Source organism: Triplophysa dalaica, chromosome 6 (assembly GCF_015846415.1).
Source record: "Triplophysa dalaica isolate WHDGS20190420 chromosome 6, ASM1584641v1, whole genome shotgun sequence".
Classification (NCBI taxonomy): Eukaryota; Metazoa; Chordata; class Actinopteri; order Cypriniformes; family Nemacheilidae; genus Triplophysa; species Triplophysa dalaica.
Window position 1 is genome coordinate 8,537,545 of NC_079547.1, and position 16,954 is coordinate 8,554,498.

General features: G+C 40.2%; 1 protein-coding gene across 1 annotated transcript in view; it reads left to right on the top strand.

Annotated features, from left to right (window-relative positions):
* Window positions 1-16,652, top strand: part of espnla (espin like a) — a 50,457-nt gene extending 33,805 nt beyond the window's left edge. The window contains exons 6-10 of the mRNA XM_056750633.1: window positions 12,070-12,201; window positions 12,697-12,844; window positions 13,087-13,232; window positions 14,133-14,297; window positions 14,424-16,652. Of these exons, the coding sequence (XP_056606611.1) occupies window positions 12,070-12,201; window positions 12,697-12,844; window positions 13,087-13,232; window positions 14,133-14,297; window positions 14,424-15,911 (2,079 nt within the window). The 3' untranslated portion in view covers window positions 15,912-16,652. The remainder of the gene's footprint in view (window positions 1-12,069; window positions 12,202-12,696; window positions 12,845-13,086; window positions 13,233-14,132; window positions 14,298-14,423) is intronic.
* The last annotated feature ends 302 nt before the right edge of the window (window positions 16,653-16,954 follow it).

The window sequence follows — 16,954 nt, forward strand, 5'->3', positions numbered from 1 at the left end:
GGGTTCTGCCACGTCGAACCATGACAAATAATGATTATTGATGTTATTGCTTACACATAAACTCTCTTTTAACACTATTTCAACACAAATTGTAAAGTCTACTGTATTTAAACCACATCTTTAACAACTTATTATTGTATGATACTTTTTTCTTTATCTTAACAATTCATATAGGAGAACACAAGTCCTTAAATATGAATGTGTGTTTTGGGCCCATCCTTTATTGTTTGGTGAACATTATAAACATATATCTTTATTTATTTTATCTTTATGCTGCTGCCCCTTTAAGAGTGCTTTATACAGATATTCGGATCTAATATACTGTAACGTGTCCTTTTGGTTTCCCAGCTGTTAACGTTCATAAATAGACTACATTTACATGGACCCTTGCATTTATGGGAATTTTGACATACTTTTGTGTTTATCCGTCCGTTTCATTGTAAGAAGACGTGAAGGAGAACTCTAGTTTAGTAGTTTGAACTCTGACTCTGTAGAGGTGCAAGTTTAAACATGTTATCTGCATTAGCCTCACACTGTATACAACACACGCAAGACAATTCGTTATAGTTTTTTGCCTTAGCCGGTGATTTTTTGTATTCTGCGGTGATTTTGTACATTTATTTCCATATGTTTTATCATCAATTGCATAAAATAAGCCTCTTACACCTGCCCATATTACATCTTTTGAGGCGAGGGCACTGATAGATGAACACATGGCCGACTAAATGGAGTGGTTGGTTCTATCAACTTGGCCATCTGGAAGAGATTTACAACAAAATCTCCATTTAACACCCCGGTACCTTTCACCATTAAGATCTGGTGTTTCTGGTTCATGTGTGCACTTCAGCAACCCCAAATGCTCTCATTGGTTGAGAAGCGTGGCGATGCCCAGCCCAAGACAATACCGATCAACATCCCACCCCTCGTGTGACCTATGGTTCGTCTTCACAGTTCAGAGCCAGTGAGCAACGGACTTTTGAAATAAAATTACACTTAAAAAAACGTTGTTAATGCAAGTGTGACGGGCGAAGCAACGACACATACACCGGAAGTACAATATACCACCCCCGAAGGGTATTTTATTGAAAAGTATGGTGACTGTCAAAAGTATCTGTAGGGTTGTCCCGATGCGGGCTGGCGTAACGTCTCGGGGGGGTAGTTTTCCTTCCTCTTCCCGAGGCGTTGTAAGACTGTCTGCTTCGATCCGGCTACTTCCGGGTTCCTAGATAAGCGGTGCTGCCGGTCGTTAAGCGTCGGATCCTGTAAAGACAGATAAGATACTGCAGTCAGTAGCATTCAGCTCTGAGGGAGACGTTGCTCACCTTCTTCTGTTTGCGAAGCGGCTTTTGTAGCCACTGAGAATTTGCATCAGGTGGTAACGACCGACAATTGTGCCGCGCTGATTGTCTCTGTCTCCGTGGCGACGCTGATTGTGCCATGGGTGACTCGTCACAGCACGATAAAATAATTGTCGGCATTAATTAATTAATGTGTTAATGCGACAATAACGCATTAACTTGCCAAGCCCTAACATTTAAAATGTTGTTGAATCTTCTGGCTCAAATAACTGACCAACCGATCTCACTTTACCTCTGTGTCTCACACTCTTAATGTATCAGTGTAATACTTTCTGTAACCATTATAACTAGATTGCAAAAGGGTTACTGCATGTGCCCCTTGTGCATCCTTTTCCTGATGCCATGGGGGTGGCAGTTGCACTGATTTATTGGGCCCGTCGTCACTGCTTGCAGCTATATTCTTTTACATTGTAGACATTAAGACCAGGTTTTAGTTGGTCAAAAGCACGATCGTTTTCAGATCTTTATATTAGATCCAGTGTTGGCCGGCGAGTTCGTCCTGTCAGTGACGGATATAGTCCCAACGAAGCTGTCAGGTAATATCGATAAAACTGCTCACATTTAGTCGATGCTGGTTTAAAGGGTGCTGACTGACAGTCCTAATAAACAGAAAGGATGATTTTATAGCGAATAATAGTGACGTAAAGTTGATGTGCGCAATGCCTGGTAGGATAATCTGACGAGAAGCATGAAATTTCAGGACACCGGACCTCCGGCTCGAGAGAGATCGACACAGAAATCAGAGGTTCTCTAGCGCTGCTTTATATCTTTATGATATTGGAGTGCATCACACATTTTTCTGTCACAGCTTTTTACAAGCTTTTTTATATGACCCATGATTAATTGAAACAAAGCACTTCCATAGCAATACTGTTTAAAATAGCACAAGTCAGAATTCTTAAATTTTCCCTGTATCCTCATTCCCTTTGCAGTCATTTTAAACCTCCTTGCTATACATTTATTCTACATTTAAAATAATATGTGATACGTGATGTGTTAAAAAGATGTGATGCCTTGTAAACATATTGTATTGTGGTCAACAGTACTGGTATAGAGCTGTTTTTCCATCCTCATTCCACCATTTTTTTTTTACAATTCTATAGCTTTATATTTAAAACATAAGTGATGAATTACGCATATGTATTAAACTGAAATATGCTACTAGAAAAACAAACAAACACACTGACCCCTGTCTTTTGGCCATTTGAGGTCGGGTTTATGGTTGTATAGTATAGTACACCACTTTTTTTGTTAGGACTACACCACTGGTTTACATGTACCTATTGGTTTGTTCCTTCATTAGTGACATTGCCAGCTACCCAATCCACTGTGTGAATTATTAATTGCACTCTCCTATTAGAGTTTATTGTTTATTGTCTGTTGGGTTAAAGCAAGTTGTTGGGATGGTGTGGATGGAGTTAAGCCATCTGTGGGTTTGGTGTTCTGATTCCGTGTTGCCGTCTATTGGCACACAGTGATCAGATACTGTGTGCGTTGATACCAACCAAAAGGGTAGCTTGTAAGTAACTCTTAAGTAACTCTTTGTGCTTTTTGTCTTAAGTGTTTGTAAAGCTAGATGTGTATAGTTTGAGCTATAGTGTATTCCAATAGTTGTAAATTTCTGACATGCTTTGATAATTCTAACATAATTACATATTTCTGGATTTGTGGTTACTTTACTATTACAGTATAACTTAAAACCAGGTTACTCAATAATAAAAACTCAAAATGTTTTCATGACATCATTATTACAGGTTTCTAAGATGTTTGTCATGCTATGTCTATAATATGTATGTTGTGTATTTATTTCATTATTATTTATTGCAGTGTAAGTTCACTGTTTTAAGGCTTGAAAACTGAACAATTTGAATTTCTTCTTTAATTCTGAGTGCAGACTTAATTTCAGCCAAACATTCTGTCACCATTTACTCACCCTCGGGTTGTTTCAAACCTGTATATGTCTTTGTTCTGTTGAACATAAAGAAAGATATTTGGAAGAATGTAGGAAAACAAACTTCATCCACTACCATAGTAGTAAAATATTGTATATTTTTTATTCTGTTGAAAACAAACTGGGACACCATTGACTACCATTTAATGATGTTGGCATGACAAAGCCAACATACTGTTACCTTATCTTAGCTTATTTTCAGTGGTGCTTGCGAAGCAAAGCATCACTTTTACCACGGCCATAGCAACCAAACTGGTTAGCCTAGCAACCATGGTAGCAAACATATGCTAGTAAAAATGGTGTGTTAGTAAAATGGTAATCATATTAGCTTCATGCTAATAACTTGCTTATTGTGTTACCTTCATGTTTACAACATGCTAATTCTGTTGCCATCACGCTAGCAACATGTTAAACATGCTAGCAAACATGTTAATCATGTTAACATCATGTTAGCAGCATAATAACCGTGTTAGCAATATTTTAGCAAGCAAACTAAGGATTAAAAAAATGGATTTCGTAGAAACATGCGGGTAACCACATTTGATGAGGATGGAAGTCTCTGTAACGACATGGGCGTAAGACCCACCCAAAATTCCCCATTGACTTGTAATGGGGCAGGAAAGATGGCCTTATAAGGCGTTAGAAATGGCCAATATGGAATATATTTGTAGTTCAACCTCATATAGAGACAAGGGGTGGGGCTCAGTTGACTCTGGCAACCAAACAGTATCCCAGGAACTTTATTAAGCTACGAAGCCACACCCCTAGCAAGAAAACATGTTAACTTAGCAACCATTATAAAAGACTTATATCACTTCATCAGAACATCGTATAGACATGGGTGTTGGTTCGTTTTGCATCTGTTTTAGAGAATAATCAATTTGTAGATACCAAGCCACGCCCACAGCAACCAAACAGGTAAGCCTACCAACCATTAAGCAATACCTATATCTCAGCATCAGAACATAGTAGAGTTCCAGGGGTTGGTTTGTTTCACTCACTGCTTAAGTAAAGTCAAGTCATCTTTATTTATATAGCGCTTTTTACAATTTTCATTGTTACAAAGCAGCTGTACATGAGACAAATTGATTATAAGTAAAACAACTAAGTTCATATACCTGTTAAAACAAGAAAAAGGTGAAAAAACAAAAGACAGACATACAAATATTCAACACACACAATACGCATACATACTTACACACATTGACATATACAAACACACGCAAACACACTCGCTCACACGCACAGTTAAAGTACACAATTGAGATAAAGGAGAGAGAACCACAGTTCAAATTTTAAACAGACTATAAATTCCTATATCCAATATTAATTATGTAAATCTTCTAAATTCTAAAGCAGCCCCCGGCCACTGCAAAACAGTATCCAAATGGTGGCGAGGAACCCAAAACTCCAATTGAGAAAAAAAACTCAGGAGAACCCAGGCCCAACCAGGGGATTCCAGTTCCCCTCTGGCAAAATCTGCTGCCTATGCACAAGCTCAACAGTGCTTGCACGACAAGGCTAAATAAAAAATAAATAAATGTACTAATAAGGTCAATAATAGATTTAAGATTATCATTAACAATCTAATAGCATTTGAAATTTTGTAGTGAAATCGCGTCAAGTCGCCGTGTCCTTTATCCAGATCTATCATCTCAGCTCTTGTCAGGTCATCACTTCCCATTCTCAGCTCTGCCATCAGGTCTGGGCATGAACTGCATCCTGCGGTACCCTTGGAACAAAGAGACAAGACTGGCTGAGAGTAGAGTACTGTTCTGCACTCTTTGATGCAACAAGTACATCATTTGTTGTTGGATGTGTTCCTGGTTCCGGTTGATCTAAATAATGTAGCCTAAATCCTCTGAGGATTAATATTATGGAAGTGTAGTGTATGCGAGATTAAAAAGATGCGTCTTTAGTCTAGATTTAAACTGACAGACTGTGTCTGCCTCCCGGACAGTGCAGGGAAGAATATTCCAAAGTTTAGGCGCTAGATAATAAAAGGATCTACCACCTGCACTTGATTTTGAAATTCTAGGTATTACCAACTGAGAGGACACCTGATAGCGTAATGCACATGGAGGACTGTAATACAATAGAAGTTAACTCAAATACTGCGGCGCTAGACCATGTAGGGCTTTATAGGTAATAAGCAAGATCTTAAAGTTAATGCGATGCTTTATAGGTAACCAGTGCAAGGTTGACAAAACCGGGGTTATATGCTCATACATTTTTGTACGTGTGAGAACTCGAGCTGCCGCATTTTGAACCAGTTGGAGCTTTTGTAATAGGGCTGCTAGTCTTGATGTCATGAATGCATGAATTAATTTCTCTGCATCTGCAGCTTAGAGTATCATCAATTGGGAGATGCCAAGCCACGTCCATATCAACCAAACAGGTTAGCCTAGCAACCAATTAGCAATTCCTATATCTCTGCATCAGAACATAGTAGAGTTCCAGGGGTTGGTTTGTTTCACTCACAGTCTTCGAGTATCATCAATTGGGAGATGCTAAATCCCGTCTATAGCAACCAAACAGGTTAGCTTGGAACCATTTAATAATACCTATATCTCTGTATCAGAACAGTGTAGAGACATAGCGTTTGTTCGGTTCACTCATGACTTGGAGTATCATACTAGCAACATGCTAATCATGCTAGCAAAGATGGTAATCGTGTTAACATCAAGCAATTAATGAGGTAAATGTGTAAACATCATGATAGCAACATGCTAATCCTTTTTTCGTCATGCTAGTAACATGGTTATTGTGTTAGCTTCATGCTAGCAATAATCTAATCATGTTAGCCTCATGATAGTAACATGCAGTTCATGTAAGTAATAGTAATAACAGTAATTTGATGTTAAACTTGATATTAGCTTCTGAGATTTGCCACGAAAGAACTACTCACATTTTCTTCAGAAAATCTACCCGTCTAGTTAAAATAATTATTCAACTATTCTAAATCACTTTACAAAACTTTGGCACGTAACTTGTCCCGCACGGTTTGTCCTGTTAACATGTTAACTTAGCAACCATTTAATAAGACTATATCTCTTCACCAGAACATTGTAGAGACATGAGGGTTGGTTCGTTTCACTCGTGGCATGGAGTATCATTCTAGCAACATAGTATCATACTAAAATCATGTTACCCACATACTTATCACGTTATCAACATGATTGCAACATGCTAATGATGTTAGCATCACGCTAACAAAAGGTTTATTGTGTTAACATAACAGTGTTTTCCTTAGGTTTACGGCATTCGGACAATATTTTTTAATAAATAATGTTAAATCAATCAATCTGATGTTTTATCATGCCATTTACTTTTTATTCTTATAGCCACAGTCTATATGAAACAAAGATGGTTGCGATAGGGAATGTGCTGTCCATCCTACAAGATAGACTTGAGAGTAATTTCTTTCCTTCCACACTGAAAGTCTATGTAGCCCCATTGCTGCGCATCTCAAACAAGTCGCTGGTAAGTCTCTGGGACAGCACGACCTGGTCATTAGGTTCCTAAGGGGCGTGAGAAGGCTGAATCGGCCATGTCCAGGCTCCTTACCCCTTTGGACCTCGATGTGGTCCTGGCGGGCCTCAAGAGGCCCCGTTTCGAACCTCTGTGAGATGACACTGTTTTCTCATCCTATGATGAAGACAGCTCTCCTGGCGGCGCTTGACTCCATCAAGAGGGTAGGGGACCTACATGCATTCTCCGTGTCCGCGGATTGCCTAGAATTCGGACCTACAAACGCTGACGTTATCCTGATACCCCGGCCCGGCTACGTGCCCAAAGACCCCACCACTCCCTTTCGGGACCAGGAGGTGAACTTGCATGTGCCCCTCACCGGAGAGGAAGACCCAACCCCATTCGTGTTGTGTCCAGGACGCGCGCTGCGGCTGAACTTCGACCGCACACGAAGATTCAGGAGCTCTGAGCAGGTCTTTGTCTGTATTGGAGGTCAGCAGAAGGGGAGGGCTGTCTCCAAAAGAGAATGGAGCACTAGTTCATGGAGGCCGTCGCTACACCGAACCGGTCCCAAGATCGCCCGTGCCCACTGGCAGTGAGGGCACACTCCCCCCGGAGTGTAGCCTCCTCGTGAGCACTGGCTCAGGGTGCCTCTCTGGCAGACATCTGCAGGGATGCAGGTGGGGCTACTCCCAACATCTTCGCAAGGTTCTACAGTCTCCGCGTAGAACCGGTGTCAGCCCGAGTCTTGCATGGTACCAACAGGTAAGACCGGCAACCAGTTGGCCGTACGTCTGCGAAAGCAACTTTCCCCCCCTCCTAGGTGGGTCAGCGTGCTATTTCTGCCTCCCTTCTTGCCCCACCAGGTGAAGAATAGGCATTCCATCCAAATGGCATAGCTCTAACCGGACCTAGTGGTCTAAATGAAGCCACACCCCAGCAGGGTGTTGTCAAGATACAGAAAAGTATTAAAGACATCGTTAAATTGGTCCATCCACTCATAGTGTCTTGAGTGGGTTTTTTTGAAGTGACGATAATTGGATTGGATTGGATTGGATTCAATTTATTGTCATTACACATATAACAAGTACAGTGTAACGAAATGGATTTAAGAAGAAGAATACAGCAAACATGAGGGAAGTGGAGAGAAAAACAGATACACATAATACAGCGGTTCCCAATCCTGGTCCTCGCGACCCCCTGCTCTGCATATTTTGTATGCTTCTCCTACCGCTTCGGAGGTTTGTTTAATACGCCCATAAGAGCCCTGCGAAGTAAACATCACTAGATATTCTGCCATACATCCCGTTCGAAATGTGGATAATGTTGCGCAAATCTCAAAATTACGGTTAAATTACCATTCAATCTTCCGTAGTAAATTTTGTTCTTCGTGTTCTTAAATTAACGTCAGGCGATTTCATGTGTGCAGGGAGTAGAGAGCAATAAACACAGTTCAGGGAACACGTCAATCGGAACGCGGTTCATTCATTAAGCTCTCTTCTAATGAGCTAGAGATTTAAATCAGGTGTGTTAAACAAGAGAGATACACAAAATATGCAGAGCGGTGGGTCGCGAGGACCAGGATTTAGAACCGCTGACATAATACACCATAGACAAGACTTGCAACAGGGTAAGATAATCCAGCTTCGGCAAGCAGCCATCCGGTCCTGCAGCCATTACGGCGCTTAACACAGACCCGCTTGCCAAGCTGGCGGGTCAAAGCGACGGAGGTTTGGAATTGGTCAGAGTCTGTGTTTGTGTGTGTGTCTGTGTGAGCGATAAGGTCCAAAAGTCTGTGTGTGTGTGTATGATGGGGGAGGGAACGCAAGAGCGTCTCGCCACATTGCCCTTCAGGGTTGTTTCTCCAGTATCAGCCTCAGCCAAGGCCAATCCTGGTTCAAGGGGGGCCGAAAAGATAAGATTGCAGTTGTTTCGTCTTGAGGCGAGTAAACCGCATTCCAATTCCACGGCTACTCTCTTTGTCCATTCTGGTCTCTAACATCATCAATTTTCCTTTCCATAGCCGTGAGCTTTTTCAAGATGTAATCCATATTGCGATTAATAGTCTCAGTCTCAATGCTGACCGCTCTTCCCACGGCCTCCGTCAAAACGGGAAGCTTTGTGAGGCTTTGGACAGCTGTTCCCATTTTAAGAATTTTTCGATAACCCAGGGCAAAGCATAATCCAATCAGCATAATACCTGTTATCATGTTTCCGAAAAGGTAGATATCTTCAATGTCCTCCACGGAAAGAGCCGCCAGACACACGATCCGCCATCTCTCCCACGCGTCCATCGTGTAGCCAGCTGCGAACGTTCCGTCAGGGCATTCAGGTTCACCCGAACCTTTGTTTCTCGTCGAGAAAATGGTGTCAATTGCGCTAAGTGACCAGTTGATCAGATCCATAATTTCCAAGTTTCGAGAGCAGTGCAGAGAGAGTCTCTCAATAGATGAGACGAGACAAGACAGGAGACAAAGCAGGGAAGATATGGGCAAGGACGGGGAGAGTGAAAATGCGACCGCCTCCGATGAGAGCCAAACGAGAATGATATAATGCTTTTCATGTGAAAAATAAACAAATATAATGACTTTAATTTATATATTCTCCTCTGTCATTTCAGTCAATGGTGCATGCGCATTCGATGAGGGCAGACGCCGATGTTCTGACTGACAACCCGGAAGCACAACTCTGTGTTTGCAAGAAGAAGCTATATATAAGCTGATCTTCGCTAAATGTCTATCATTTTACTTGGGGCTTTAGTATAGTATCAAATGGATTTAGGGCTTTTTCTGTAGTCCCATCTTCCCAGCGTTTGTGTGGTCTTTGAACAAGAGTAAAGAATGGGAGGACTGTGTTGCTCCAGCATCCACTGCCTTAACTTAAGCAGATGATAAATCAAATGTGCCATGGTGTCCACTGGCTTTGATTAAACGTTCACAAACAGGAAAATGCATCTTGATAATGACTGAAGAACTGAACTGTTGCTAAGGGTCACAAAGGGAAGACATTCCAATTCTCATATTCAGGATTCACATTACTCACAACAATTGGGAAATTTTATTCCTGCGTTTGGGCAAACCGTGTCACAGCACAAATGCTGTTTGGACATCAAAGTGCTATGCAAGAAGAAATTTGGGAGGACCACCTCATGAAGACAAAGCAAAATAGCATGCTGTGGCAAACATTATCAGTGCTCCATTTGATGCTATGTGATACTCTCTGCATGTGTGTGTGTATTTAAAATGCATTTAAATTCCTTTTGCTACCTACATTTGATATGCATTCTGCATGGAGTTAATAAGGTTTAAAAATTTCATCAGGGCTGTTTTAAATGTTTTCATATAGTATGCCTTTTCATTCTGGTAAAGCAGGATCAAGATGCTGGGTTTAGGTACAATTTACCCCCCACCCCCGAGCTTGGGACCCTTTAACTGTAACTCTCATATGTCACCGGAGAAAACAATACTGTTAAGAAGATAATAAGACATACCGCTAATAACTGTGTTTGCATTAATATTAAAGTTTGGCAGGGATGACGTTTTTTGCATGCAAAAGAGAGTTAGCATTTTAGCACTTTAGAAAATATATTTAATAATCATAAACATTTGTAAATCCCGGATATTATTTTTGCAATCTTCCAAAAGTCTATGGAAAAAATCCATAGGCTTTTGGGTGAGGGAACCAGTGCCATGCAAACTTCAGAGTTGGCTTACATAAATATGTCATCTCTGTGCTACTTCATTGTAATACTCTGTTATGCCAACCCAGTCTCAAGGCAGTTTGTTGCATAGACACGAAATTTGGAATCTATTAATTCATGTTCATGGCTGTTCACAACATGGTGTTCACAATTTTCTTTTTGTGTGACTTTCAATACACAGACTGCGTGTGTATTTAAATGTATATATTTATAAGTAACTCATCCCTAGGTCCCTTCCACCCCCAAACCCCACCCCCTTACCTTACCCCAAAATCACAGCAGCAAAGGCGAATCTTGCTAAAAACGCGAGTTACACGAAGTGGCAAAAAAACAATAAATGGCTATCTTTTTCCCGCCCCTGAACCTAATGTTACAGGGAAAGTAAAATTGTAACAAAACATATGAATGAGAGCGTAGGACATAGGAATTCACATGACTGAGCCACCTTGAAAAATAGGTATGAATCCCATCAGACTACCGTGTTACGTCAATCATCAAGGCAGTGTATGCTTCCGGCAGATGTCACAACTCGCAGTCGCCTCCACCTCTGAAGTCAGCGGTTGATGAAGTCCCTGCGAGCCACCTTCATCCCGGGCAACCTGAACCAGACAGCCAATGCGTTCTCTCATCAGGCAATGCTCCGCATAGACCGGAGAATCCATCCCTGCGCAGTCCGCCTCATATCGGAGTGGTTCGGCCAGGCGCAGGTCGACCTGATTACCTCCCCGGACTCCACCCATTGCTTGCTTTGGTACTCCCTGTGCGAGGGCCCCCTCCGCAAGGATGCTGTAGCACACAGCTTGCTGCGGGACAAGCGGAAGTACGCCTTCCCCCCCAGTGAGCCTCCTTGCACAGGTCCTGCACAGTCCTGTGCAGTTATCGATTCCACTGGAAGATTATGTCTCAAGGTAGAGCTCACTTGTGACACGATAGTCTAGTCTGTGTAGCTCCGCTTGAGCTCATGATGCGGTTAGCGCTGTGGCATGTCGTGTAGGACCCCAGTCTGTCTCTTAACACAATGTCGAGAGACAGACTGAAAGGACCGACAGCCACTTCGCTTCGCGGGCCCCGCTGCAGCGACCAGGAGATGTCTCTCAGGTTCCTCAGCCCAAAAAGATGAATGAATGAATCTCCTTTTATACCTGTATGCAAGTGGCAGAGACTGGCGTGCAAGTGCCATTCGCCAAGTTCATTGCCTTTTTAAATTCCTCTCCTCTTATGTCTCTCAACACAACCTCCAACAGGGAACAAAGGTTACAGTCGTTACCGAGACGTTAGCTTTGATGCCACATAACCTGAGTTATAAATATCACCTAAAATTATAGAACACTTAGCTCATGTTTTCTGTACATCCAGAACAGTACTGAAACAATGTTTTATATCATTCTGTGACAGTAACCATTAAAACAATACTACACCAAAGTTACTGATTTTCTTAGTGAACAATTCTTGATACATGTTAGAAATATCACACACTTAGTTGCACTCTCATTCTCTGTCACTTTTTTAAACGCACATCACACATACACACCGATGTCCTTTTCTTTCTTGTGTGATATTGCTAAATAAAAAAACACTTATTTTTATAGCTCAACAGAATATCTCAGCTGAACTGCACAATAGAGGAAGAACTAAGAGAGAAATCAACTGTGTCAGAGCAACTCAGCTCAGATTATTACAGACAGATCACCAGTGCACACAGAAACATGGACAGCCTAAAGGTAATTCACATAAGAAGTATTTGTCATACATAAATACATTCTGTATGTTTTAGTTTAAAAGCAAGTCATTAGCTCGCTTCTAAAACTTTGTGACCTGACTCAGTGCATTCTGTTTATGTCAAAAGTATCTGTGTTTTTTAAAAGTCATTTTGAATAATCTACATAGCCTGTAACTGTGCTAAACATAGCACCTAACTCATGGCAATGAATGAATTCTAAGTATATATTTATTACTGTATTATAAAAGCTCAACAACGGCTAAATATATGGTATACTGTATAAATCTGATGTTAATGTGCCAAAAATGTTATCTTAAATTATATAATATATTGAAAAAAATCTGGCCTTTCTTGTGAAAGTGTTGAACAAGCATGTATATAATACTTAAAAATTAACCATATTTTACTAAGTTTTAATGCAGTGTGATTATGATCCATTAAACCAGAACACTGTGCTGTAAGTGATTACACAGACTTCCATTTTCTTCAACCCCAGTATCCAGACATAGAAGATTCACCACAAGCCCATTACCCCCCTCCCTCTATGTCATCTTCACCTTCCACCACAAACCCCCCAGTCACCTCGACCTCATCATTTACTTCACATGGGAAAACTGTTCAGCATGTCCACAAGGCCACCACAGGTGAGAAAGCCTTAAGGAACTTTGTGATAGCCAACGTTACTTGTATTTTATGCAATGCTGACAAAATTTTGTGAGAACTGCTATCATTATTTATTTTATATCCTTTCTTAATTTCACTGAATGGCTTAATTCCACTTCGATGAGTAATAGCAAACAGCATTTGTGAATATGATCAGAACATAATCATAACAGATGACCGTAACAAATAATGTTTTTGTTATGCTCTTTTTCTGTCTTTGCAGTGGTGAAGAACCTTAACTCCACTATGCCTGCGAGTAAGCAGGCACCAGAGAAAGGGAGACTGTTAATGGGTGAAATGAAACTGGGAGATGTAAAATCTATTGGCAGCCTTAAGAAAACTGGATTGACAGCCGATTTCACCATTTCTGTTAGAAAATCTAACATATACATTCTTTTATTAAAACTTTGTCTGTCTACTGACTTCATTTATTTTATAAAAATCAATGTAGCATGTGTCCGAGTTAAAGGGTATATTATGCTTTTCAATTGTTTAATTTCTTGCTGTGTGATCAAAACAAAGTCTAACAAACATTTCAAAGGTAAAATTTCTCTATAAAGATGTTATCTATAACAGAAAAAAACATTTCCAGAACTACATTGAGCAATTCATCAGAATGACAGTGTTCTATTTCTTTAAAGTCCAGCATTGAAATATTCCTCATAATAATTCCATATCAAGACATACAGTACACAAAGAAGGGAGCAAGGTCTGGTTTAGGTGATTTAGAACATTTTTTTCCGCCTTCACAAGATTAAAATTTCAAGCTTTTTAATCGCTTTAAGATATGTGAATAAAAATTCACACTCCTTCTATGAAAAGATCACAGTCAGTGATCACCCCATGCCCTAATAAATCCTTTAAAACTTTATCTTTTGCAATAATTGCTCTTTTATAAAAAAAAATACACAAATACTTATACATTTCAAATACTGAAAGCTGAAGCTGAACCTCACAGTAATGGTAAGGTATTAGATGTAAATGAAACACGCTCTGGGTGGGCTACAAATCATATCAGCCTGAACCAGCTTGACCAATTAGCGTAGACTCTGCACTTTGGAAAGGCTCTAAAGAGACAGAAGTTACTTCAGTAATGTAACATGAAGTAATGTCTTTTTTTACAATCAAGCATGTACACTTATTCTATTAGATTAAAAATCAAGACTTTCTACAGTAAATAGCCATAATAGGATTCAATTGTTATTTTGTCATGATGCATGGCACATTTTAAACTGCCTATTAATGCATAATGCTCTTGTTTTCTCTCAGAATAAAATAGTGGTGTTACCCACAGAGGAGGCCAATTTGTCTGATATTGATTACCTGGTACCCATGCATGATGAGAAGGGAAGACCTATAGCAGAGTGGAAGAGACAGGTGATGGTACGACAGCTACAATCTCGTTTATTTGAGCAGGAAACTCAGAGGATGAAGGTGAGAAATCTTGCAGGAAATGTCTTCTGTTTCTGTTTGATATTATGTGATGAGGTAATTTATGTTTGAAAGAACTTTCTTCTGAACAGCTTAGAATTGAATGCTCTTTTAAATTGTCTTTAACAGGAGAATGGTTGTAGATATGCAAAGATGGATAGCTGGAGATATTCCCAGGCACACAATGCCATCCTGGGCCCATTTGGAGAACTTCTAACAGAGGATGACCTCATTTATATGGAGAAACAAATTGAGAATGTGTCCATGCAAAAAAACTCAGAAGGCTACGAAATGGAACTTGCTCGTCTGGCCGAAGAACTTCGAAACAATCTCCCGGCACCCATAGTCAACTACACTGTCAACACCCAGTACAGAAACCTCTCAACACAGACTCACTTGCCTGTTTGGTGTAACCGCATTTCAGGCATTGTAAAGAGTATGTCTCTGCTCATGACCAACCTAACAGACCAGCCTTACTGCAAAATGCCAAACACTGAGCTTGTAAATGTCTTCTCCCAGGCTTCAGAGAGACAAGCCCCAAAGAGAGGCAGGAGGGAGAAAATAGAAAATGAGATTCATCAGTTTGGCGTCTCGGTGAGGAATCTAAAGTCCAACTTTGAGAATCAGAATGCTTCCTCATTAGAAGGCTCAGGGAGCACAGAGTCATTCTGTAAACAAGAGCAGGAGCCAGTTGAGAATGCATTGGATGAGGTCCTTCAAGTACAAAGACCTGAGGCTGACCAAAGTATGAATGAATCAGGTACAGAACATATTAACATCAGCAGTGTAATGGAAAGTACAACCCTGCGAAAAGAACGCATTGTGGTCTTGTTCCTTGGTCACTGGAAGAAATCAGCATATACTGTAACTGTGCGAAATGCACAGAGGAAGCAAAGCGTTGACTCACTGGAGATATCTAAGAAACCCAAGTGTGAACGTAAGATTAGCTTGGATGTTCCTCAAAAGACAACCATGGAGAATCGCAAATTAGGACACTTCTTTAAGCAGAGAAGTGCTATCAACAAGATGATTGGGAATTGGAGAAGCATGATCTCATTTGTCCCATCACGGCAAATCCGAAGACTAAACCGGCAACAGGCCATTTACTCACCAGAGCAGTTCTTGCCTCGTGTGGATGGATCTCCTGTTGGCTATGACACATTGACTTTAGATCTCTTCATGCTTGGTTACTTTCACATACTGGAGCTGGATTTACCACCAGACGAGAGGAAAATGAGACACCTTTTGTGTTTTGAAGTTTTTGACCATGTGGGCCGCTTCACCTGGGAGACTGTTCGGGAATTCCACAAGACTGTAATTCAGGACATTGAGGCTGGGAACCGAGAATGGAAGGATGGATTTGAAGACATCAAAGTGACATTTTTTAGAGATGGATCAGGTCAACCAGGGCTTGAACACTCAGAACAGACACCCACGGTAGAAACTAGGCAGGTTCCTAAAGTCATTGTTCAAACACCCACTCCAGATGAGGGTGATGTCCCCAGAAACAGTGCTGATTTTACTAGTCTTAGCAATGAAGATATATGCAAATATATTGACCGTAGTTTTGCTTTCTGGAAAGAAAAAGAGGCAGAGATATTTGATTTTGAGGACTGACAACATTTTTTTTGAGGAAACAAGCATAAAGACTTCACTATCTTTACAATCTTCAATTTTTTGTAATTTTACTGGATTTGCCATAGTATTGGGACCAATATTTATACAGTTGTGAAGACATGCTTTTTTCTGTTTATCCTTAAATGAACTGACCTTTTTCCTGGACAGAGATGATCTTAAACCAGGACTAGACATTTGATAAAGTAGGATATTTAAGTCCTTTTCAAAAACAAACGAATGTCTTAACAAAAAAAATGGTCACACTTCAGTATAGTTGTCAATTCTCACTATTAACAAACTATTAACTACGACTTTTTCCCCAATAAACTCTTAATTTGTTTCTTATTATTAGTAAGGAAATTGTCAGATTAAGGTATATATTGGGTGGGATTAGGGATGTAGAGTATTGTAATTCAGAATATTTGCTTTATAAATACTAAGAAACAGCCAATATGCCAATTACAGCCATGATAATAGCAACTAGTTCATAGTGAGAATTGCCCGCTATACTGAAATTGTTCCAAAACTAAACATTGCACTTTGAGACAGAACAATACATATTTTTTGAACAACACAATATATTTTAATATGTCGGTGAAAGTTGTTTTTGATCATGAAACCTCTAACATTTAAATTAGTCTGTGACTAGGTGTTGCTAATTTATTACATAGTCCTAATTAGAAATTATTGTTACAAGTGAAGGATCAGAATTTTAAAAGCTCTAGTTTACAGATGTGCCTTAATTTGTACCTATATTGGATACTACTAATTATTAAATAAACATCATATAACTGTCTACTTTTGAACAGAAAGTTGTGTATCTCTTTGAGAGCAGATGGGAGCTCAACCGTACTGTTTAGGTTCTTAGTATAGAGGGTATGGAGGTGTCGTCACTTTGCTGGAGCGTGCCCTGCTGGGTGGTAAAACACTCAGCAAAATAACTGCTTACAATACCAGGAAACGCAATTCCTCGCACCTTTTCTGTGTCCAGAAAAACCTGAATCCAATGTATAACGTAGAGACGTCCTAGGGATCAAGTCGAA